At 45.0% G+C, this 21,792-nt stretch overlaps 1 protein-coding gene across 3 annotated transcripts in view; it reads right to left on the bottom strand.

Annotated features, from left to right (window-relative positions):
• The window catches only part of Ak5 (adenylate kinase 5), a 163,242-nt gene that overhangs the window by 32,212 nt on the left and 109,238 nt on the right, over positions 1-21,792 (bottom strand). For all 3 annotated transcript variants that reach the window (XM_050149520.1, XM_050149522.1, XM_050149521.1), the window contains exons 9-10: positions 4,449-4,491; positions 1,022-1,066 (exon numbers count right to left, since the gene is read on the bottom strand). In XM_050149520.1, coding sequence (XP_050005477.1) covers positions 1,022-1,066; positions 4,449-4,491 — 88 coding nt within the window. The remainder of the gene's footprint in view (positions 1-1,021; positions 1,067-4,448; positions 4,492-21,792) is intronic.

Below are 21,792 nucleotides of genomic sequence, written 5' to 3'. Positions count from 1 at the left end.
TATATGATATATAATGATATATATCATATATAATACTATATATATACTTGGATAACAAACAAGAAAGTGTACCTTTTGGGAGGCATTCTGACGACCTGACATGTTTTCACATGTGTTGGAGAGGGCTGGGATTGAACCCAAGACCTTGAACGTCATTGTCAAGAGCTCTTGTCGCTAAGCCACATCTCCTTCCCAACCTTTTAAACTTTTGCATAACTGGTTCCTTCCTGTCCACAAGTAAAGTTAATCTCTACCCCATAATCTTGGCTAAGTCCCATAACTTTCCTGAGTGTCGACTTTCTAGTCTGAATAACTGAGATGGAACAGGGCTGGGTCACCCAGCTATGTCATGGCTCGAGGATTATCTGCGGTGACCTGGAGAATGGCAGGTGCACAGAAGGAGTTAATCTTATGACATTTTATCCAACAAGTAGCTAGAAAGTATCACTCTACTAGGACATTAGGACATTGAAGAAATGAGTTTTTGGTGTGTGTGTGTGTGTGTGTGTGTGTGTGTGTGTGTGCTATTGGGGACCAAATCCAAGGCTTCACACATACTAGGCAAGTGCTCTAGTCTTGGGCTGCACACCCAGCCCCAAACTAGACCATTTTTTTTTTACTGTGCAGAATATAGTGTGTGGCAAGGGAGGAATATTTTCATATGTGGTCACCATGCATTTAGTTTTAATAGAGGGTTGGTAGTCAAATAGCAAAAGTGAGTGTTGGACTTTAGCACACAGCAGCCCCTTGGCCTTGTATTTCACTCCACTGCTACAGAGCTGAGCTCTGGCGCTGAGATTCCTACAACCCCGCCTTTTCTATGCTGAAAAGCGACAACGCAAAAAAAAAAAAGTTTAAATTGCATATTTATGCATGAACCATCTGGAAACCTCAGGGGTATTATTTTGGTCAAAAGAAGAACATGAATTCAAAGCAGGATAGAATGAGAGATGAATATAATTTTTCTGCTGTTACAATATTATTAGCAACTGTATTAGCAAAGTTGAGAGCTATTACTCACCCATCAGGAAGATAATTTTACATTTCCTCAAATCCTCCATTAAGCCTATAAAAGAAGAATAATTTAAATTATCGACAAGAAATACCGCACTGACGCCCTGGTCCTACCCATGCTCTACAGAGCTGAGCCCACAGGAATAAATAAGTTATGACCACCGGGGGTAGTGAGTGTGGAGGCTTCCCCCCACCCAGGATTTTAATTTAATATAGATCTTTAATTCGAAGTGTAAAACTGATACCATCAAATAGTGTGACTCACATGGAAAGCCAACTTTTTGTCTGTTTCTTTTTGGTGTGAGGATTTGCTTGTTTTTGAGACAGGGTCTCCCTGTGTGTCCCAAGCTGGCCTCAAACTCAGCTGAACTTCAAGCCCTTCCTTCTTTTGCCTCAGCTCCCTGAGTGCTGGGATTACAGGTGTGCACTATGCCTGGATATAAAACCAATCTTAAACTTTATATTTAGGTTGTTTTTTTTGTTTTGTTTTGGTTTTTTTTTTTTTAAGATTTATTTATTATGCATACAACTTTCTGCCTCCATTTATACCCACATGCCAGAGGATGGCGCCAGATCTCTTTACAGATGGTTTGGAGCCACCATGTGGTTGCTGGGAATTGAACTCAGGACCTCTGGAAGAGCAGACAGTGCTCTTAACCACTGAGCCATCTCTCCAGCCCCTGTTTTTTTTTTTTTTTTTTTTTTTTTTTTTTTTTTTTTTTTTTATCTCGGTTTGTTCTTTACTTTAAGATGTAGGACTTCTATTTTTTAAGGGTTTCATATGTGCACACAGAGCATGTGATTGTATCCATTCCCACTCCCCTGCTCCTTCTAGATCCATCCCACCCGGATCCCGTATTTCACATTTGCAACCACCCTGTTTAAAAAAGGAGAAATTAATATACAAGATGTCTAGAAGACAAAAATAGTTTATGGCTATCGTAGACAATGCCACTTTCTGTTTTAAGTTGTGTTGTAAGGTTTTCTTTAAAATATCAATCTTTATTCATCGTGAGTCAGCGTGTAGAGCAGGACCAAACAAGAAGTTAACAGAACCAGTAGTACAGAACAATAACCATGGCAGAGGAAACAAGCTCTGAATCTGGGGAACCACTGCTGGGGGAAACGATTCGAGGTAAGGAAAACCGTGAGAGCATCCGGAGTCAGTGGGACCCTAATGACTTCGCATTGCCGAGGGTTGGAATGGGAACTTCAGGGCACGTGGGTAGGTGCCGCATTGCTGGTCCCACAAACAACAGGCTTGACCTACACAGGGGAGGGGTGTGGGGTGCTGGGGGGACGGGGAGAGAGACCGTGATTGTGCATTTAGGGTGTGGGACTGAAGGTTTCACACACGCTAGGTAAAGAGTCAACTGCTGAGCTATATCCCCAGCCCTTAAAATCTATTATTATATTTACTTTATATATTTTCCTGCTTCTATGTTTGTGCACCACACACGTGCACGGTGCCCACAGAAGCCAGAAAAGGCCATCAGATCTCCCGAAACTGGAGTTATTGATGGCTGTTAGCTTCCACGTGGATGCTGGGAGCTGAACCCAGGTTCTCTGGAAAAGCAGCTAGGGCAGAGTCATTCTCCAGCCTATCCCGGTCCTTTAGTTTTTTTTTTTTTTTTTTTTTAACTTTTTAATATGGGGTGGGGTTTTACTAAGCAATGCATGTCAGCCTTGAATTCACCTTGTAGCCCAGGCTGGCCCTGAACTTTGAGTATTCTGCTTGGCCCCCTGAACAGCTGGGATTACAGGTCTCTGCCGTGGTCCAGTTGGTGTCTGGAATTTTTCATGAAGTCAGATACAGAGCATCTCTAACGTGTTCGACAGCATCCCAGCTTCCCTGAGCATCTTTGAATGTATTTGCAGTTTAGGAAGGTGGCCACATTTACTGTGGTTATTTTCTTTGTTTTCAGGAGAGCTGATGTGGCTACACCCTATTTCAGTTTAAAAATTACTTTTTAGTTGAAAATCATGTATTCATACAACGTAGTAATTACTAAGTTGTATGATAATTTTCAGTGACTTGAGAGCATGCTTATATAACAATATGTTAAAAATGTGGCCATATTTATACACACACATAGATTCTCAACGGGGTAAAAATAGGGCGAAGACAACGTACTCAAGCGAGGCATGCGAGAATGTTAGGCACAAATGCCATTGGTCCTAGAGTTTTAGGTGGTTCTAGCTTTCTGCCTTAAAATGCTTCTGCAGTGAGTGCTCTGATGCTCTGTAACCAGGGATAAAGGAAAGTTTGTGCGGCAGCTGTCTATCCAACGTGCAGCGGAGAGAGAGTTGGCTGTGGGCGGGGCCAGGTGACGGCTCTGTTACAGCTCAACTCTGGGCCTTCCCTGATGACTGCCACAATCATTTGGCGACGTATTTTCACACAACTGCTGTTTCTATTCTTATCGAATAACACTTTCTCTAGCCCTTCGTGGATCAATGGGGGTTAGGGCTGGGTTAATTTAAAAAGCCAAATCACTTGTGTGAGTTACAGCCAATACTATAAATCGATTTCTATAAACTGTGGTGACATTCTTTCAAGTAGATAGGACAGAATGTGTTAACCTACGCAATTATGAAGCTCGTCTTTTATAAACACTATTAAATTCGCAGCATTTGATCTCGTTTCATTCCATATACAGCTAGCATGGAGTGGCTATTTTAGTTTTAAAGTGACCATTTTTGAGATGTTGTCTCACGTATCCCAGGCTAGCCTTAAACTTACTATGTAGCTGAGGAGAATCTTGAACTTGAATTCCTTCTGTCTCCACCTGTTAAGTACTGGGGTTACAGGTGTGGCCATCACATTAGGTTATGAGAGCCTGGACACTGAATCCAGCTACGAGCATGTTAGACAAGCACTCCTGTCCTTTGAGAAACTTTTAACACGATAAAAATGACCAAGTGGTATTACTTCAGGATGGGGGTTGGGCTGGCTCCCAATGGGTACTGTAGCGCAGTAACTGCTATTATGGAAAAGAAATTCTGTTTCCAACTCAATTAGCAAAAATTGCACCTCCAGTAAGCCCCATTGGCTGTTTCTGCCACTGTGAAGATTTTATGTTTCAATTACGTGTGAAGAATAATGAGCTGAAGAATGCTACTCTCTACTGTGTGACTTTGCTACTCTGTAACACCCAGTGGGGATGGGACAGAGAGTGTGGCCCAAACATCTTGACCACTTCTCACTGTCCTCCTTGAGAGTCATGTTCTCTGGGCAGCTGGGCAGTGTATCTTTTAGTAATGATTCCTTTAGGCTCCTTGTGTGGACCAACAAGTTGGCAAGCCATAGATTCCCAGGATAACTCATGTTAACTGGTCAGGGGGAAATGCTCTGTTTTTAATCTTAGCTGGTATTAAACAAAGACAGCATATTTGAAGCTAGCTATGTGTTCTGGTTAGGGAAGGAAACTCACCTCCTGCGGTGTCCTCTCCAAACACATTTAGTTCATCATCGCCCTGTTTTGAAAATAATCATAGCATTAGATGGGAGCATTAGTAGACACGTTTAAGCTCCTTGTTAAAGATTAAAGCCGGACATTTGAAACAACTCCATTAAGGGAAGAACGTCTAAACACTTGTAAAGACGAGTAACAGAGTTTCAGGCGTTACATTGTTGATCTGTTAGCAACCCGTACAGAATTCAGTCTCTCTTTTTTGGTGCATAAATTATGTATAGACAGAAGAGCTGGCTTCAAGACAACAAAATTCTTCAGTGTTAGAAGCTAACAGATAGGTAAGGTCACAGCTGTGTTATGAACACCCCCTAATTTAAGGTCCATGTTGGCAAATTTTTCAGCCAAGGCCAAGCAGTAAGCATTTTTGATGTGAGCCTCATGTTTCTGGCCACAGTTACAGTTTGTTAGTTCTATGGGTAAAATGAGGAAAGATCAAGTGACCGTTCTTTTCCGTCATGTTTATATGTAAAACTCTCATTCCCCTTTGGTGAGGTCACTGTTTTCCTTCTAGAGCAGCGTGGTGTATCTGGGGGGTAGGTTTATGAAGAGTCAGCGCTGAGAACTCCCATCACCATCTACCTCGTTCCCATCTTGTTTTCCTACTTCCTTACCCACAGGTTACCACGTGTTCTAACCGTCAGCTCGACACAGCCTAGAATCATCTCTGGAAAGAGTCTTTTTTAAAAATATATTTATTTATTTATTATGTATACCATGTTCCTCCTGCATGTACAACTCCAGGCCAGAAGAGGGCATCAGACCTCATTACAGATAATTGTGAGCTACCATGTGGTTCCTGGGAATTGAACTCAGGACCTCTGGAAGAGCAGCCAGTGCTGGATGTTTGCCTTCTCAATGGTGGACTTAAGCTGAAAAAACCCTTTCCTCTCCGAAGTTGCTGTTAGTCAGGGCATTTTATCATAACAACAGAAACAATGCTAGAACACCACATCTAGATGTTTCTACCCAGGTACATGAAAAAGTGACTTCCAGATATCCAAGAATTTAAATATGTGTGTGTGTCAGTGTGTGTGTATGTGTGTAAGCGTGTGTGTATGCATGTGTGTAAGCATGTGTATGCATGTGTCCGTGTGTATGCATGTGTGTAAGTGTGTGTGTGAGTAAGTGTGTGTGTATATGTGTAAGCATGTGTGTGCGTGTGTCTCAGTGTGTGCATGTGTGTAAGCATGTGTATGCATGTGTCAGTGTGTGTATGCATGTGCATGTATGCATGTGTGTGTAAGCATGTGTAAATGCGTGTGTATGAGTCTAAGTGTGTGTATGCATGTGTGTGTCAGTGTGCACTGCTCTTCTATTTTTGCAGTGTATCCTGGAGAAATTTCTGTTAATACAGGACGTTCTCAGCATAGTATTCTTGGCTGCACAGTATCTACTGTGAGACTGGGAACATAATTAATTTTTAATCTTCTCTTTATTGATGAGCAGAGCTGTTCTCAGTCTGGCTGATTTAGGGAAGGTGGCTCAGTGAATAAATCCATATAAAACCACTTCACACAAACATTCCTTCGGGGCAAGTTCAGGATTCCAAGTTTGTGTTCATAGATTAAATGTATTTACAATTTTGATAGATTATCTTTTCTTTTGCCAAGCTGGTCTCTGGAGAGGTTACCGTGTTCTGCAAGGACAGCATCCATGACACTTTCCCCAGACTTTTGCCTTTAATTCTCTTTGATGTCAGAGTCAGTTCCATGAGGTCACCTGGTTACACGGACTCCGAGGCAACGTGCAGAGAAAGCACTTTGCCTAAGTACAGGGCCTTGCCACTTCGGGAGAGTCTGAGCCTCCGGGCAGCTCTACTGCTTGTCTTCCTGGATTTGCCCTTGTCTCTGGAGCTGCTTCTGTGACACAGGATGCTAAGTGGAGTGGTCATTCAGGGACACGTTCACACTACTTAATCCTCCCTGAGAGTGGACAGCCTTGTCATGTTTCTGATTTTAGTGAAATCACACTGAATTTCTCTCTAATTTGATGTTTGCTGATGGCTTGCTGTATATTACTTTTATTATATTTAGATATGTTCCTTATATCCCTGATCTTTCCAAGACCTTTATCATGAAGGGGTGTTGAATTTTTTCAAATGCTTTTTCAGCATATAATGAAATGATCATATGGTTTTTCCTTTCAGTTTATTTATATGATGGATTACATTGGTAGATTTTCGTATGTTGAACCAGCTCTGCATCTCTAAAACGAAGCCGACTTGATCATGCTGGATGATTCTTTTGATGTGTTCTTGGATTCAGTTTGCCAGTATTTTATTGAGTATTTTTGCATCCATGTTCATGAGTGAGATTGGTATGTAATTCTCTTTCTTGGTTGAGTCTTTGTGTGTTTTGGTATCAGGGTAACTATAGTCTCATAAAAAGAGTTTGACAATGTCCCTTCTGTTTCTTTTGTGTGGAACACTTTGAGGACTATAGGTATTAGCTCTTCTTGGAAGTTCTGGTAGAATTCTGCACTAAAACCATCCAGCCCTGGGCTTTTTTTGGTTGGGAGGTTTTTGATGACAGCTTCTATTTTCTTGCAGTTTATAGGTCTATTTAAATTGTTCACCTGATCTCGATTTAATTTTGGTATATGGTATCTATCTAAAAAATTGTCCATTCCTTTTACATTTTCCAATTTCGTGGAGTACAGGTTTCTGTAGCATGATCTAATGATTCTCTGAATTTCCTCAGTGTCCGCTGTTATTTCCCCCTTTTCATTTCTGATTTTGTTAATTTGGATGTTCTCTCTCTGTCTTTTGAATAGTTTGGATAAGGGTTTGTCAATCTTGTTGATTTTCTCAAAGAACCAGCTCTTTGCTTCATTGATTCTTTGTATTGTTTTCTTTGTTTCTATTTTGTTGACTTCAGCACTCAATTTGGTTATTTTCTGTCTTCTACTCTTCCTGGGTGAGTCTGCTTCTTTTGGATGGGGTACAGAACTAAACAGAGAATTCTCAACAGAAGAATCTCAAATGGCCAAAAGATACTTAACATCCTTAGCCATCAGGGAAATGCAAATCAAAACAACTCTGAGATATCATCTTACACCTGTTAGAATGGCTAAGATCTAAAACACCAATGATAGCTTATGCTGGAGAGGATGTGGAGTAAGAGGAACACTCATCCATTGCTGGTGGGGATGCAAACTTGTACAACCACTTTGGAAATCATTATGGCAGTTTATCAGAAAATTGGGGATCAACCTACCTCAGCAATACTACTCTTGGGCATACACTCAAAAGATGCTCAATCATACTACAAAGGCATTTGTTCAACTATGTTCATAGCAGCATTATTTGTCATAGCCAGAACCTGGAAACAACTTAGATGCCCCTCAACCGAAGAATGGATAAAGAAAATGTGGCACATTTAGACATTAGAGTACTACTCAGCGGTAAAAAGCAACGATACCTTGAATTTTACATGTAAATGGATGGAATTAGAAAACACTATCTTGAGTGAGGTAACCCAGACCCCAAAAGATGAATATGGTATGTACTCACTTATAAGTGGATACTAGCTATTAAACAAAGAACATTGAGCCTATAGTTCATGATCCTAGAGAAGCTAAGTAATAAGGTGAACCCAAAGAAAAACATATATAGATCCTCCTGGAAATCTGAAACAGGCAAGATTACCTGACAAAATTGGGAGCATGGGGGTGGGGGGAGAAAGGAAGGTAGAAAAGAAGAGGAGTGGAGAAGGGGAAGGTTAAGGAGAACTTGAAGGGAATGGGATAGTTGAGATGGAGGAAGGACAGAAATGAGAGCAAGGAAAGAGATATCTTGATTGAGGGAGCCATTATAGGGTTAGCAGAAACCTGGATCTAGAGAAATTCTCAGGAATCCACAAGGCTGACTCCAATTAAGACCCTAAGCAATAGAGGAGAGGAGGCCTGATCTTAATTTGTCCTGTAATTAGACTGATGATTATCTTTTTTTTAAAGATTTATTTATTTATTTTGTTTACAGTGTTCTGTCTGCATGTGTGCCTGCAGGCCAGAAGAGGGCACCAGATTTCATTACAGATGGTTGTGAGCCACCATGTGATTGCTGGGAATTGAACTCAGGACCTCTGGAAGAACAATCAGTGTTCTTAACCTCTGAGCCATCTCCAGCCCCCAACTGATGATTATCTTAAATATTACCATAGAACCTTCATCCAGCAACTGATGGAAACAAAGGCAGAGACCCACATTGGAGCACTGGACTGAGCTGCCAAAGTCCAGTTGAAGAGTGGGAGGAGTGAGAATATGAGCAAAGAGGTCAGACCATGAAGGGTTCATCCACTAAAACAGTCTACCTGAGCTAACGGGAGCTCACCAACTCCAGCCAGACTGGGAAGGAACAAGCATAGAACCAAACTAATCCCTCTGAATGTGGTTGACAGTTACATGGCTGGGGCAGACTGAGGGGCCATTGGTAGTGGCACCAGGATTTATCCCTACTGCATGTACTGGCTTTCTGGGAACCTATTCTCTTTGGATGGATACCTTGTTCAGCCTAGATATAGTAGGGAGGGCCTTGGACCTTCCACAAAGCAATGTGCCTTATCCTCTCTGAGGATTGGAGGCGGGTGAGGTAGGGTATGTGGAGGGATGGGAGGAGAGGAGGGAGTAGGATCTTGGATTGGTATTTTTAAAAAATGTAATAAATTTAAAAAAAAGAAAGAAAAAGACGCTAGAGACCTCTGGAGGTACAGTCTTGACTCTTCCCATGCTAAGTACGTTTTACATGAAGGTGCTAATTTGGGGGTATCGGCTGGACAAGGAGGGAAGGTACAGTCTCATTCTGGACCATCTGCTGTGTTATTTATGGTCAGTTGCACTGAGGTTTCAGCCCCACTGAAGTGAGACTTGAGAAATCCCACTGCTCTAACCACCAAAATTCTCCTGAGTGCTATGGATGCTTCTTTGGGTCAATGTCTTTTACTGTGTTCATTCCATACAGCCGGCCTTTTGTCATTTTGAGTCTGCATCGAGGAGCTGGACTTTATGGGTGCAGTGAGGCAAAGTGACTTTCCATAGCCTTAAAGGTTAGGGGGCATGCTATGGATACCCTATTCTTTGCACCGATGAAGACAGCATGCATGTAGGATTTTATGTAAACATCATTCGCAACACACACACATATGGAGTCTAGAAGCTCCGTGCAGTGATGCAGTTAGTCCATAATGGCCTGAGAGCGAGGTTGTAAAATCACCGACGCAGCTCTGCTTGCTGCCTGTTTCTGGCTCTCTGTGGAGCAGTGTGTTGATAGCTGATGGGAAATCATTCACGACTCAACGGAAGGGCACATCAGCTCCTCGTGTAAACGCTCAGAGAAACTCCGGCTTCTGCCACAGCGTGTCGCGGCTCCAGCTACCATTCTCCAGCCAACCAACACTCTGCTTCCTATCCCGTGTGAACGCGCGGGCAGGACACAGATTTCAACAGCTGCACTGGGGTGGGGGACCACCTGCAGGGGCTTCAGCTGATTGGCGAGAGGCAGCTTCCTCTGGGATAACAGAGCCTGTGACAGTTACTTCTCTTGTCATCAAGACCAAATGGCTGATGCCGGTGGCCCTGACAGAGGAGCAGCAGGTGGCAGCTGAAGTTCAAGGTGTCAGCCCCCCGGGAGGCTCGCTGGTCAGCCAGTCTTGTTGAATTGGTGGCTTCCAGATTCAGAGATTCTGTCTCAAAAAACACCGTGGCAAGCAATTGAAGAGGACATTGCATGTTGATTTCTGGCCTCCGCACATGCGCACATGGAAGGTCTAGGGCCTCAGAGAACGTCTCCCCAACCTCCTTTTCTTTGGGTAAACCTGAAGCTTTGTAGTTCTGACCACCTCAATTATCACCATCCCTCACAGCTGCTCAAAGATCATTCCGGAATCATCTATAGTCTAGCGCTGCCATGCACCAGCGTCTCCCGCCTTCACTAGTCGCCTACTTTAATCTTGTTTTCTGTTCCCTGAGCATCTGAGGGGGTGAGGCTGGGTAGAGAATGACACAGAGACAATGGCAGTGGAGCGGAGGACCAAGGAGATGAGGACGACAACATCCAGGTTACATCAAAGTGACAGACAGGTCAAAGTGTTAGATCACAGTCTCTCTCTCTCTCTCTCTCTCTTCCTTCCTTCCTCCCTCCACAGAAATCAGGCCAGCACCCCTCCCTTGCAGCTCTCTCTTTCTGGGACAGAGAGTTGACAGGGAAGCATGCTGCCCTCCCTGTGACGCTGTAGGATGTGAGTATGGTCCACTTAGTGCCTGCCTTTTAGCCTGTAGCCTGAACCCGACTAAGCCAGGGGGTGTGGAGTCCATTTCACCTCCCTCACCCGAACACTTTTGAGTGAGAACTCCCCTTTTTTTCCTCTAGAAGTGCAGGGTCTGTGTCTCCCTTCAGGCCCCTGTTGTACTGTACACAGTGGCCGTCTCCTCTGGCCTGACCACGACGGTCCACAGTCACGGGGCTCTCTCCTAGTAAGGCTCATTCTGAAGGTTGATTTCAGATCAGCTCCTTTCAACAGATTGCGTTGAGGTGAAAGAACAGATATTTTCTAGATTGACCAAGATGTTTAAACTTTGGGAGTATTTTTGATGAACGAGAAAATGAGACCCATGTGAGGCAAATCATTCTATAATCTCACTATTTGGAAGGTGGAGTGTGTGTGTGTGTGTGTGCATGTGTGTGTTGATAGAAATTAAACATGCTAGGCAAGTATTCTACCACTAAGCTACATACAGCTCTTGTAGTTCTGGAGATAGGATCTTTCTGTATGGTTGAGGCTGACTGGGAGCTCATTAGTCAGCCCAGGCTGGTCTCGCACCCATGAGCCCCCTGCCTGTCCTCCTGGGTTGTGGACTTAGAGCCATGCATTACCATGTCTGGCTTTTAAGAATCCTAGGATCTGTCCTTTGGAAGTACCAAACTCTTCATGGCACAGGAGGGCAGCCACATTCTTCTCCCTCCCCAAACAGCTTTGTACCCTAACTGAGGTGAACATCGTCCCCACCTCTGACCCACTGTCAATTCTGTGACTCAATCCTCAGTCAACAGAATGAAGCTGCGCAGAGGTTGAACTAACTCCTAGGTCATATTTCAACAGCCCCATGTGCTTCGTTTCCTCTCTCAGTCACCCCCAACACACATACAACAGGAACAGACATGAGCTTGCCTGCATGTCCATGAAAGGACACATAGAGGGATGTCTGACTCACTGTACTTGAGATCATCCCATGCAGCCTGAGCCTCTGAGCTGGCTACCCAGTCAGATACAGACACACAGGGACGTCTTTTCCTGGGGTTCATGTAAGAACCTGGTTTACACTACTGGAGGGGCTGAGGAGGCAAGCCTGACATTCACAGATGTCTGTGGTGAGTCTAGAGATAAGAGGTGGCACTGGACATTGGTCCCTAGAACTTCTTTGGGGGACCTTCAACTGATTGAATAAGGCCACAGCAACTGGCAGTTGACACCAGTAATATCTACAAAACATTTTCTCAGTCAAAGGAGACTCTTTGGAGAAGACGCCTATAGTGATGCAGCTGCCGAGTCCCCACACTCTTTTAAGGGACCCCCCCCCTCAGATTCCTTGGTTCTTGGAATTAGTCTTAGCTGGGTTAGTTTCTTTTGTCTGTCGTTAGTACTCCATCTCGACTTGTTCCTATCTCCCCAGTAAAAGTTACTCAGTAGTGCCATATGAGTCTAAACAGCACACACTGTAATTGGAGGAGCCAGCTGAGATCAGCCAACTGTGTGGAAATTGGTGGACACGCCCAGCCACACCCAGCCATGCTCAGCCACGCCTAGTGTCCCACCCACGTCTGGAGAAATCACCAGGAGATGCTGGTTTATGCCCCAAGGTTCTAGGCAATGGCACAGTACCAGTTAATAGAATCCCAGCTTCTTCTTTTGAAACGATACTTGAAAACCCCTCAGCCCAAGAATGATTGCCCTTTCTATTTCCACTCTGATATGTATATACATGTATAACACATAAGTCATCTTCCAGCATGGCTTGCAGTGCGACCTCATGTAGTTGTGTGCTCCAGGCCACGTGCTGGACCGCGAAGCCAGCCTTTAGAGCGCTTCTTTCCTTTCAGACGTTAGCACAGAACTCTGCAGGTGGTAAAGAGAAACATTCACTGTCTTTTGAAAACGCCTTTGGGAAGAGTATTTTGGGAATATTTAAAAGGCACAATGACATCACCAGGAACAGCACAAATTCAACCACTACCAAAACACCGGCAGATGCAGTAGCCCAGGAAACCGGCCTGCCCCTTTCGACTTCTGCAAGTCCCTCATAGCACTGCACACAACAAAGAAACGCCATGATGGCAAGAGAGGAGAAATGCTGGCCTGGGCCCCAGTGAACGCTTAGAAGTGAGGACATTGCCAGTGGAAGGCAGGAGGCTTCCCCTTTCTATGACTAGAGACCAGAGTCTGCCCTCTAGGGACGGCTGCCCCCACACAGCTCCTTGCAGTGCACCACACAGACATTCTTGGCCATGGGGCTGTGTGGGTGTTGACTGCATGAGCCAATGTGTGTGTCCCTAGCAGGCGAATGTGCTTAAAGAGGGCTTAGCCTGAATTGACGTAAGAATATCAACCCTCTTAATTTTAAATATTCAGAATATAACATGAAGAAAACATGGGGACAAGAGCAAATGAAAGATCACAGCTTTTGCGAGCACACATCCATGGTTCCTGTCCGATGCTGCAGGACTCAGCTATCCCCCGTCATCTGGATGTGTGCTCTATTTCCTGGCTGAGGATTTGCTGGCTAACATGGCTCAGATGGGTTCTCTAAGCTTTCGTTCTTTTTGGGAATACAAGGTCTTGTGTACAGCCCAGGCTGGCCTTGAACTCTTGACCCTTCTGTCTGCCTCCTGATTGCTGGAACTGCAATTACACAGGTGTGCACCACCATGCACAGCCCCTAAGCCCTTGCTGACCCAGCCCAGCACTTTGGCTGCTTCCTGCACACAGGTTCCAGAGTGGAAGCCGCTGCTCCCACCTCCTTCGTTGATGCAGATCAGGAGAAACACCATTCCTTTCCTCCGACGGTGGCCGTGGTGTGGATCTACTGAGGTGTCAAGAGAAGGAGGCAAGGATGAAGGATGGGAGAGGGCAGGACGGTCTTCTCAGAAATGCCCCGGGAATTCAGAGCCATCTTCTGTAAGAGCTGCAAGCGAGGTCAGGGCCATCGGAAGGCAGGATCCTCGCCTTGGAGATGGCGAGGAAACAGAGGCTCCAGGGTGGGTGGGATAGGACCCCACCCATGACCACAGCCCTGGCAGTTAGAAGGATGCTGTCACCCAGGACTCGGACTCAGAAGACTCCGTGTACTCAGTCATATGCATGAATGAATAGTCGAGGAAGCGGGGTGTTATTTTCCAGGCAGGAGTGTGACTCCACACAGAAAGTCACTGTTTGCTTCGTGCTGACAGCTAAGAGGGTGCTGTTGATAGAAATTGTTGCTTTTCTCTCTAAATGTCCATATTTTGTATTTCAGGTCTTTACATAATGGAGGATAATTTCATTCCTATGATCTGCAACACTGTGGTGTATTAGCAAAAAAATGTTGTGTTTGGGTTCAAACTCCGCTGAGGGCTCCTTAGAAGGGTGAAAGAACCTCCATCCAATACTGAAGATTTGTCTGTGCAGTACTGGCTGGATCTGAGGGGAGACGGCAGACACGTCGTGTCCTCATGGAGTTTGGTGTCTACATGAAGAGCAGTGCTGCTTAATCCATAAGTAATGCATTTCCAAAGGACTGCATAATAGATGTAGATTTCCCAGACTATGAAAATGAGAACTTTGATCTGAACTGCGGTCGAAGCCTGGACTCAGTTGGTCAATGGGGAAGAGAAGGGAAGGTGGTGGGGAGAAACACAGACGTACTAGGAAGAGCACTCTGCAGGGACAAAGGAACCTTGGGGAGGCTGGGGCTACAGTGAGGTGCCTGGCAGAGGGGTCGTTGAACATCAACAACAGAAAGGAAGACTCAAGGATAGATAGTAACCTGAGAAGTGACATCTTCAGTCTGGGGAGAGAGCACTGGAGGCTCCAGGGGGCGGTTGGTTATCCTGTAAGCACTACTTCCCTGTACGCACACAGAGCACCACTGTATCCTGGGTCTTAGAGCATCGAGGCAGAGCTGCTCGCCATTCATATCTTCAGAGAGTCACATCTCTTAGCGAAGGTTACAGGTGTGGGCTCCGACCCAGGATTAGCACCCACTAGCTACTCCTCCTGGGCTGTAAGCTGCGCCCAGCCCTGCTCCCTTGGGTTCTGCCCGAGGGTCCAGCAGCGGAGTCTAGGTCTTCACACACATTACCAAAGAGCCTTCTGAGACAACATCTGAGGTCCTGGCTTCTCACCTCAGTGACAGCTCTAGCGTTCAGCTCCGTGGAAAGTGTGTAAAGATTTGCTGATTGAAATGCAGAAGAACCACCCTAGGAAAAGTCTGGGGAAAACAATTTACTAAATATATTACTTTCCTTCCCCTCTTCATCGTCATCATTTTTAAAAGAATGTTAAGCTCAACAGTAAGCATAATAAGTACACTTGTTTTTTCCCCCCACTTAATTGAGTGGTTACCATGGTAACTTGAGAACCGACTACTCATTGCCCTCAATGAATTTCAGACACTTTTTTTTTTCATCTGTTTAAAGTTGTAGCATGCTGTTAGGAAAGGCCCTCTTGAGCTGTGCCCCCCCCCCACTTTGAGGTCAGCATCCCCTCACTGTGGGACCCAGAATTGGCAGCATTTCATTTATTTCTCTGGGTAAGAAAACAATAACCTGGGGAGGGATGTGTTGGAAAAGTCCCTAGGTGTCAGATCTGCGGCCAGCACTGGAGGAGCCATGCCGTCCTCCCTGAAGCCTCCTTTTTTGGTGGACGTTTTCTGGAGGCCATCTCCAGAACAGAACTATGGTGTGAGGACAGAGACCCTGCAGTCCACTCTCCACTGCTCTCCAGGATCTTCCCTTCCCATTCTTCCTTCTGCTTCTGACCTACCCAGTATGTCATCTACCCCAGCATCTCCGCTTGCCTAATTGTTACTGCAGAACAAGGGAGATGGCTTACACAAACCTTAAAGCAATCAAATGTAACACAAATAATAAAAACCCAGAGACAGATATTGGGGTTCAACCACAAGATCAGAAAAGCAAAGCAGTCAGCCACTGGCTCTGATCTCCACCTCAGACTGAAAATGGGCTATATCCCGCCTCCATGAATCCTCAGATTGAGACTGAGAGTGAGCCCTAGCTCTTCCTGTTTTATATTTATATTATATATGTCTTTTATTCGATGTCCTCCTGTCTGTTTTTATCCCAAACCGACTGTTTTCAGTACTGTAGCTCTGTAGGAGAGTTTAAAGTCGGGGATTGTGATGCCTCAAGAAATGCTTTTATCGTACAGGATTGTTTTGGCTATCCTGGGTTTTTTGCTTTTCCATATGAAGTTAAGTACTGTTCTTTCAAGGTCTGTGAAGAATTTTGCTGGGCATTGCATTGAATCTGTAGATTGCTTTTGGTAAGATTGCCATTTTTACCATGTTAATTCTACCTACCCAAAAGCATGGGAGATCTTTCCACTTTCTGGTGTCTTCTTCAATGTCTTTCTTCAAAGATTTAAAGTTCTTGTCATACAAGTCTTCCACTTGTTTGGTTAGAGTTACTTTGAGATATTTTATGCTACTTGTGGCTATTGTGAAGGGTGATGTTTCTCTGATTTCTTATTCAGCCCTTTTATCACCTGTATATAGGAGAACTAATTTTTTTTAGTTAATCTTGTATCCTGTTACATTACTGAAGGTCTTTATCATTTGTAGGAGTTCCCTGGTAGAATTTTTGGAAGCACTTAGGTCTAACACCATATCATCAGCAAATAGCAAAAGCTTGACTTTTTAGGTTTGGTCTTTTAATGGTGTCTCATATTTCCTGGATATTTTGTGTTAAGAATTTGTTGGATTTAACATTTTCTTTGACTGAAGAATCTATTTCTTCTATTATATCTTCATCACCTCAAATTTTCTATTTATTTATTTATTTATTTATTTATTTATTTATTTATTTATTTATTATGTATACAATATTCTGTCTGTGTGTATGCCTGAAGACCAGAAGAGGGCGCCAGACCTCTTTACAGATGGTTGTGAGCCACCATGTGGTTGCTGGGAATTGAACTCAGGACCTTTGGAAGAGCAGGCAATGCTCCTAACCTCTGAGCCATCTTTCCAGCCCCTGAAATTTTCTTTTACATCTCTTGTATTCTATTATTTTTGCTTGCTTCTGTAGTTCCTGATCATTTACCCAGATTTTTCTGTTTCCAGATTTCCCTCAATTTGTGTTTTTTTTTATTGCCTCTATTTCATTTTTCAAGTCTTGAACCATTTCTTTCACCTTGATTGTTTTTTCTTAGTTTACTTTAAAGGATTTTTTGACTTCTTCCAATTTTTTTGTCTTTTCCTACACTTCTTTAAGGGCCTCAATCATCTTCATAAAGTTATTTTTAAGACCGTTCTCTTCTGCTTCACCTGCTTTGGGATGGTCAGGTCTTTTTGCTGTAGATCCACTAGTTTCTGGTGCTGCTATATTGCTCTTCATGTTGTTGAGTGTATTCTTACTCTTTTGTCTACCCAGCTCTTCCTCCAATTGGAACAGGCGGAGCCTGTGTTTCAGAAGACTTTCCTCCAGTTGGTGTAGTGGGGGCTGTGGCTGTGTTGAGTGCTCCTTCAGGTTTAAGCAGGGCAGAGCCTTCAGCGATCATTCCTTTAGGTGCCTATGGGCCCAAGGGTCCAATGGTCGCTCCTCCAGGTGCACCTGCTGCTATGGCTCCGATGGTTGCTCCCCCAGGTGCAGGCAGGGATGAAGCTGAGGTTCCTGTGGTCAGACAATTTCTGGAGGCCACTGCTGTTGCCATGGCCCGCTGGGCTGCTGAGTTGTCTCCAGGTGGCCTGGCCTGCCTGCCATGCTGTTGAGGCTTTTCCTGGCAGCCTAGCTTGCCCAAGGCACAGCTGATCTCCCTTCCTACCCTTGATGGTTCTTCCACTTGTCAGTCCTTGTGTCTTTGTGTTGTCGAAGTCCTTTCCAGAAAGGTTTTGTCTTTTTATCTATTTTGATATATTAAGTCTGTTTTCTCTAGCAATTTTAAAGTTTCAGGTTTTATATGAAGATCTTTGAGCCCATGGTAATAGCTTTTTGTGTATGGTAAGAGATATGAGTCAGTGTTATTCTTCTGTATGTATATAGTCAGTTTTTCCACCACTGTCAAGGAAACCACCTTTTCCCCCAATGTGTGTTATTGACACTTTTTGTTAAAAATTGGGTAGTTGTGGCTATGTGGGCTTAGCTTTTGAGTCCTTTCTTTGATTCTATCTATCTCTGTGAATGATTTGGTAACAGTACCAAGCTGAGACTTTACCCACCACGGGAATAAGTGATAATCAAGCTGTGTTGTAATTTCATGTAGTTATGTTACAACACAGTCAAAATGCACCTAGCAATCTGCACTATCAACACAGACTGAAGAAAAGCAACAAGTTGTATGGGATAGGAATGATGTAGGCACTTAATAAGGGATTGAATATATAACAAAAACAACATGAGGCTTAGGAACGCATTATCTCACAGCCAAGGAATGGTTTCTGTATGCTTGCCTGCCACACACCAGGTGTTTTAGATATCACTTATAAGAGATGAAGTTCCTGCAGCCCTGGTTCTGGCATTACAGATGCAGTGGAAACAGGAAGACAGGTGTAGGACTGATCAACCCTGCACTGAGAGCAGTGGATGCCTCCAGAGGCTGGGACCAGGAAGTGATACACAGAGATCTTCTGCCGTCTGGTCTGCAGTTTTGTGTGTGCGGTGCGGTGCTCATGGTGCAGCGGTGCATACAGCTGCCTTCCAACTGTTTGCAGTTTGAGTTCTTAACTTTGAAGTGGGTAAATGATGCATCCAGGTTCATTCTCTATAACATTTAGCCTTTCTGAAATGCCCAATGAATACGGATTTACATTTATTTCCTGGTTTTGCTTCCACAATTTTCTTTTGCTCCAATAAAAACATGCCTCCTCCTACAGACAACAATGAGGTCACAGGGAGATTAATGGAGATGTTTCGAGCATAAGATGTGTTTAAGAAAGCCTATGTGCTTGGGAATGGCACGGTGTCTTGATATTTTCTCTGGAAGGCTGTGGGCTGTACTTAGAGGCACGAATCAAGATCGATGGTGAAGCCAATCATTTCCCAGGAGGCTCTGCTACTCACCCTAGGGCACTGACTTCAGCTGATCATAGGTGGCCGGGGTGTCAGAGTAAAAGCTTACTGGCAAGTGAACTGCAAATATTCTGGCATTCTATGTGTTCTGCAACCCGAGCCGCAGAGCCGAGAACTGCATCAGATTTAACAAAAGGAACAAGGTTCTAGAACTCACTCCCCAGTGCTCCCACTGCTCCCATTTGTGGAGCACGTGTCGTGTGGCAGGTGCCACTGGTGACAGAAGGCACCCCATGTTTTACGACAGGCAAACAAATATTATGACTTAAGGTGTCACAGGACCCTGAAAGAGTTTAACGAACCATGATTGTTACTTTTTTTTTTCTTTTGGAGAAAGGGTCTTACTACATAGCCCAGTTGAACCCGAAATCACTCTGTAGACCAGGCTGGCCTCGAACTCATAGAGCTCCACCTGCCTCTCTCTCACTGTTGCTGGGAATTACAGGTGTGCACCACCACATTTGGCTGACCGGGCATGTTAGTAAGCGAAGAGCTTCCTCCAGGAGCCTGGCCATTATGGCCACAATCAGGGCTCTCAAGGTGATGGTGCTGGGGAAGCTTCTCTATGAAGGGGAGAGATGGCAAAGGAGAACTCTGCCCAGTGATGACTGCAAATACCTTGGTGTGGCCGGACCAGTCACAGGATGAGCTTGGAGAGCAACGAAGGGGCCCAATTCTCATTCACAATCCCCGTGGGTTGCATTAAGCAATTTTGAGGTGAGGGAAGAGTCCGGAGGGGTTTAAAAGAGCAGACTGCCATGGTTGGCTTCCTTCCATAGCAATCATTTCATGTGGTATGAGGACTGGAGCAGAAAGGCTGGGTAGCGGTGTCAGGCAGGAGGACAGAGAAGTTGCTCAAGCAGGGACAGTGGGGCTGAGAGGACAGGAATCACTGCTGCATAGCACATCTGATTACCTACCTGGCTGAATCGAGGTGGGAGGGAGGGAAAGGAGAGAGACTAGGAAGCACCTCGGTTTCCGGCTTGGGCAGCTGGGGGAATGGTGGTATCCTTCCCAGAAATAGAGGGAACAGAAGGAAGGGCAGGCTTTGTGGGGGACGATGGTTTTGGATGTGTTGAGCTAAAGACGCACATGGAGATGTTGGCCTAACCAGCGCTATTTGGTGGGTAGGTACCTGCGACAGGGGCTCACCAAGGGGCTGGGCATGAAGCCAACCCTCTGAGAGGAGAGGGTATGCGGTCAAGTGGAAGGGGCCACAGACAGGACGCTGGGCACGTACGGAAGAATGGATCAGTGCAGAGTTTGCCCGGGGAAATGAAAACTGAGCGAGTAGGGAATAGGGGGCTGTGGGGCTAGAGCCTTAGGCTAAGACCAGGAGCATTGCTGTCCAGTATGACTGGGGCTCACGGACCTCCCTGGACACACAGATGCTCCTTTTTGTATCTTCTTTGAATCATCTGGGTAGAGTTACTGATGTCTACCAAACACAAGGTGAGGTCATATTTGGCTAAAGTTCATTCCTCAAGTCCCCTGGGCCCTCAGACATCCATGAGCTCTTTGGAAGTCACCCATAAAAGGCCTCGGGGAAGAAGGCAACTGGAGTTTGATTGCTTTAGTGTCTGAGCACAGCTCAGCCTATTGTTCCTGACTCTTCTTCCCCGGTTTGACATTTGTCGACTGTTGTGACCTTGCATTAACTGCCTAATTTCTCCGTGCCTCAGCTTCTAGGTCAGTAAAAAAACAGTTACATCTATTCCTAGGGATAAAACCACCTGAAAGAAGTGAAGGAACGAAGGTCTAAGAACGTCAGACACTGACAGACAGGAGGTTATCAAGAGCCAAGGAGTGCTTCATAGTCGAGATCAGCAGAGTGTGACCCACCCGCGGTCAAATCCATCTGGCTGCCTTCTTCTGTCAGCCTCTCAGATGAAGCAGGCTTCTTTGTTGTTGCTGTTGTTTTGTTGCTGCTATTGTTTTTAAGAATAGTATATATTTTACTTCAATAAAAACCAAGTTATACTTTGTCTTTCAGCAGAAGGTTGAGCTAAAGAAATGAAGACATCGGTGAAACACTATTGAGTCTCCACCCTTCAGTTTGACTCCCATGAGAATTAGGTGGAGCTCAGCATCTACTCCCCACAAACACTGCCGCACTGGCCTTCTGCATCATCCATTTGCTTTTATGTTGTTAGAGCCTTTCTGGTCTGAGTCACTGCAGCAGAGGCCAGATGGCCGGCAAGACCCAAGACATTTGCTACCTGGTTCTTTAAAAAGAAAATTAGGTGAATTTTACAGTGTCCAATGCACCAATGTCAAAAAATTAACTAAAAATTGGCACCTGGAATTGGCAATAGATTTCAGAAACCTTGATCGTGGCTCCTTTAGAAAGGAGAAACAGATTTTGGTGCCTGGAATATCAAAGCTTGATTTCTGACCATAGCCTGTTGGCTGAGTGGTCCTGGAAATCGCGCACCTCCGGTTTCCTCAGCTGTAGTTGGGGAGGGGCAGACCAGCGCGGTCCAGATAGCAAGTCCAAGTGCACTGTTTAATCTGCTCCCGCCGGACAGCTGTGCTTTTGTAGGCAGGGCCTTGTCCCGCTGAAGGACTTGCTTTCATCGTGTGCGCTCCAACACCCTGTTCTGTGCATTGCCCTCACAAAATCTCCCCTCTTTGCTGAAGTCATCCAGTTAGTTGAGCATTCTGTTGAATGCTGTGCTTGGCCCCGCCCCCAGGGTCTCTAGCTCTCCTTCCCCTGCTCAACTCTCCCTTTGCTTATGGCATCTGGTAAACCTAGAGAATTTACTAACATACTGGGCTTGCTGTTCACCGGGTGTCGTCCCTGACAGATGCAAGCTCCCTAAGCAAGCGTCCTCATGCGGCCAACAAGGCTATAATACAAGGACTTAAACAGAACCCGGAAAGCCGGGCGGTGGTGGCGCACACCTTTAATCCCAGCACTTGGGAGGCAGAGGCAGGCGGATCTCTGTGAGTTCGAGACCAGCCTGGTCTACAAGAGCTAGGTCCAGGACAGGCTCCAAAACCACAGAGAAACCTTGTCTCAAAAAA

This window comes from Alexandromys fortis, unplaced genomic scaffold (assembly GCF_014885135.2).
Source record: "Alexandromys fortis isolate MF-2015 unplaced genomic scaffold, M_Fortis_MF-2015_v1.1 scaffold_68, whole genome shotgun sequence".
Taxonomy (NCBI): Eukaryota; Metazoa; Chordata; class Mammalia; order Rodentia; family Cricetidae; genus Alexandromys; species Alexandromys fortis.
This window is presented reverse-complemented; position numbering and strand designations above follow the sequence as displayed.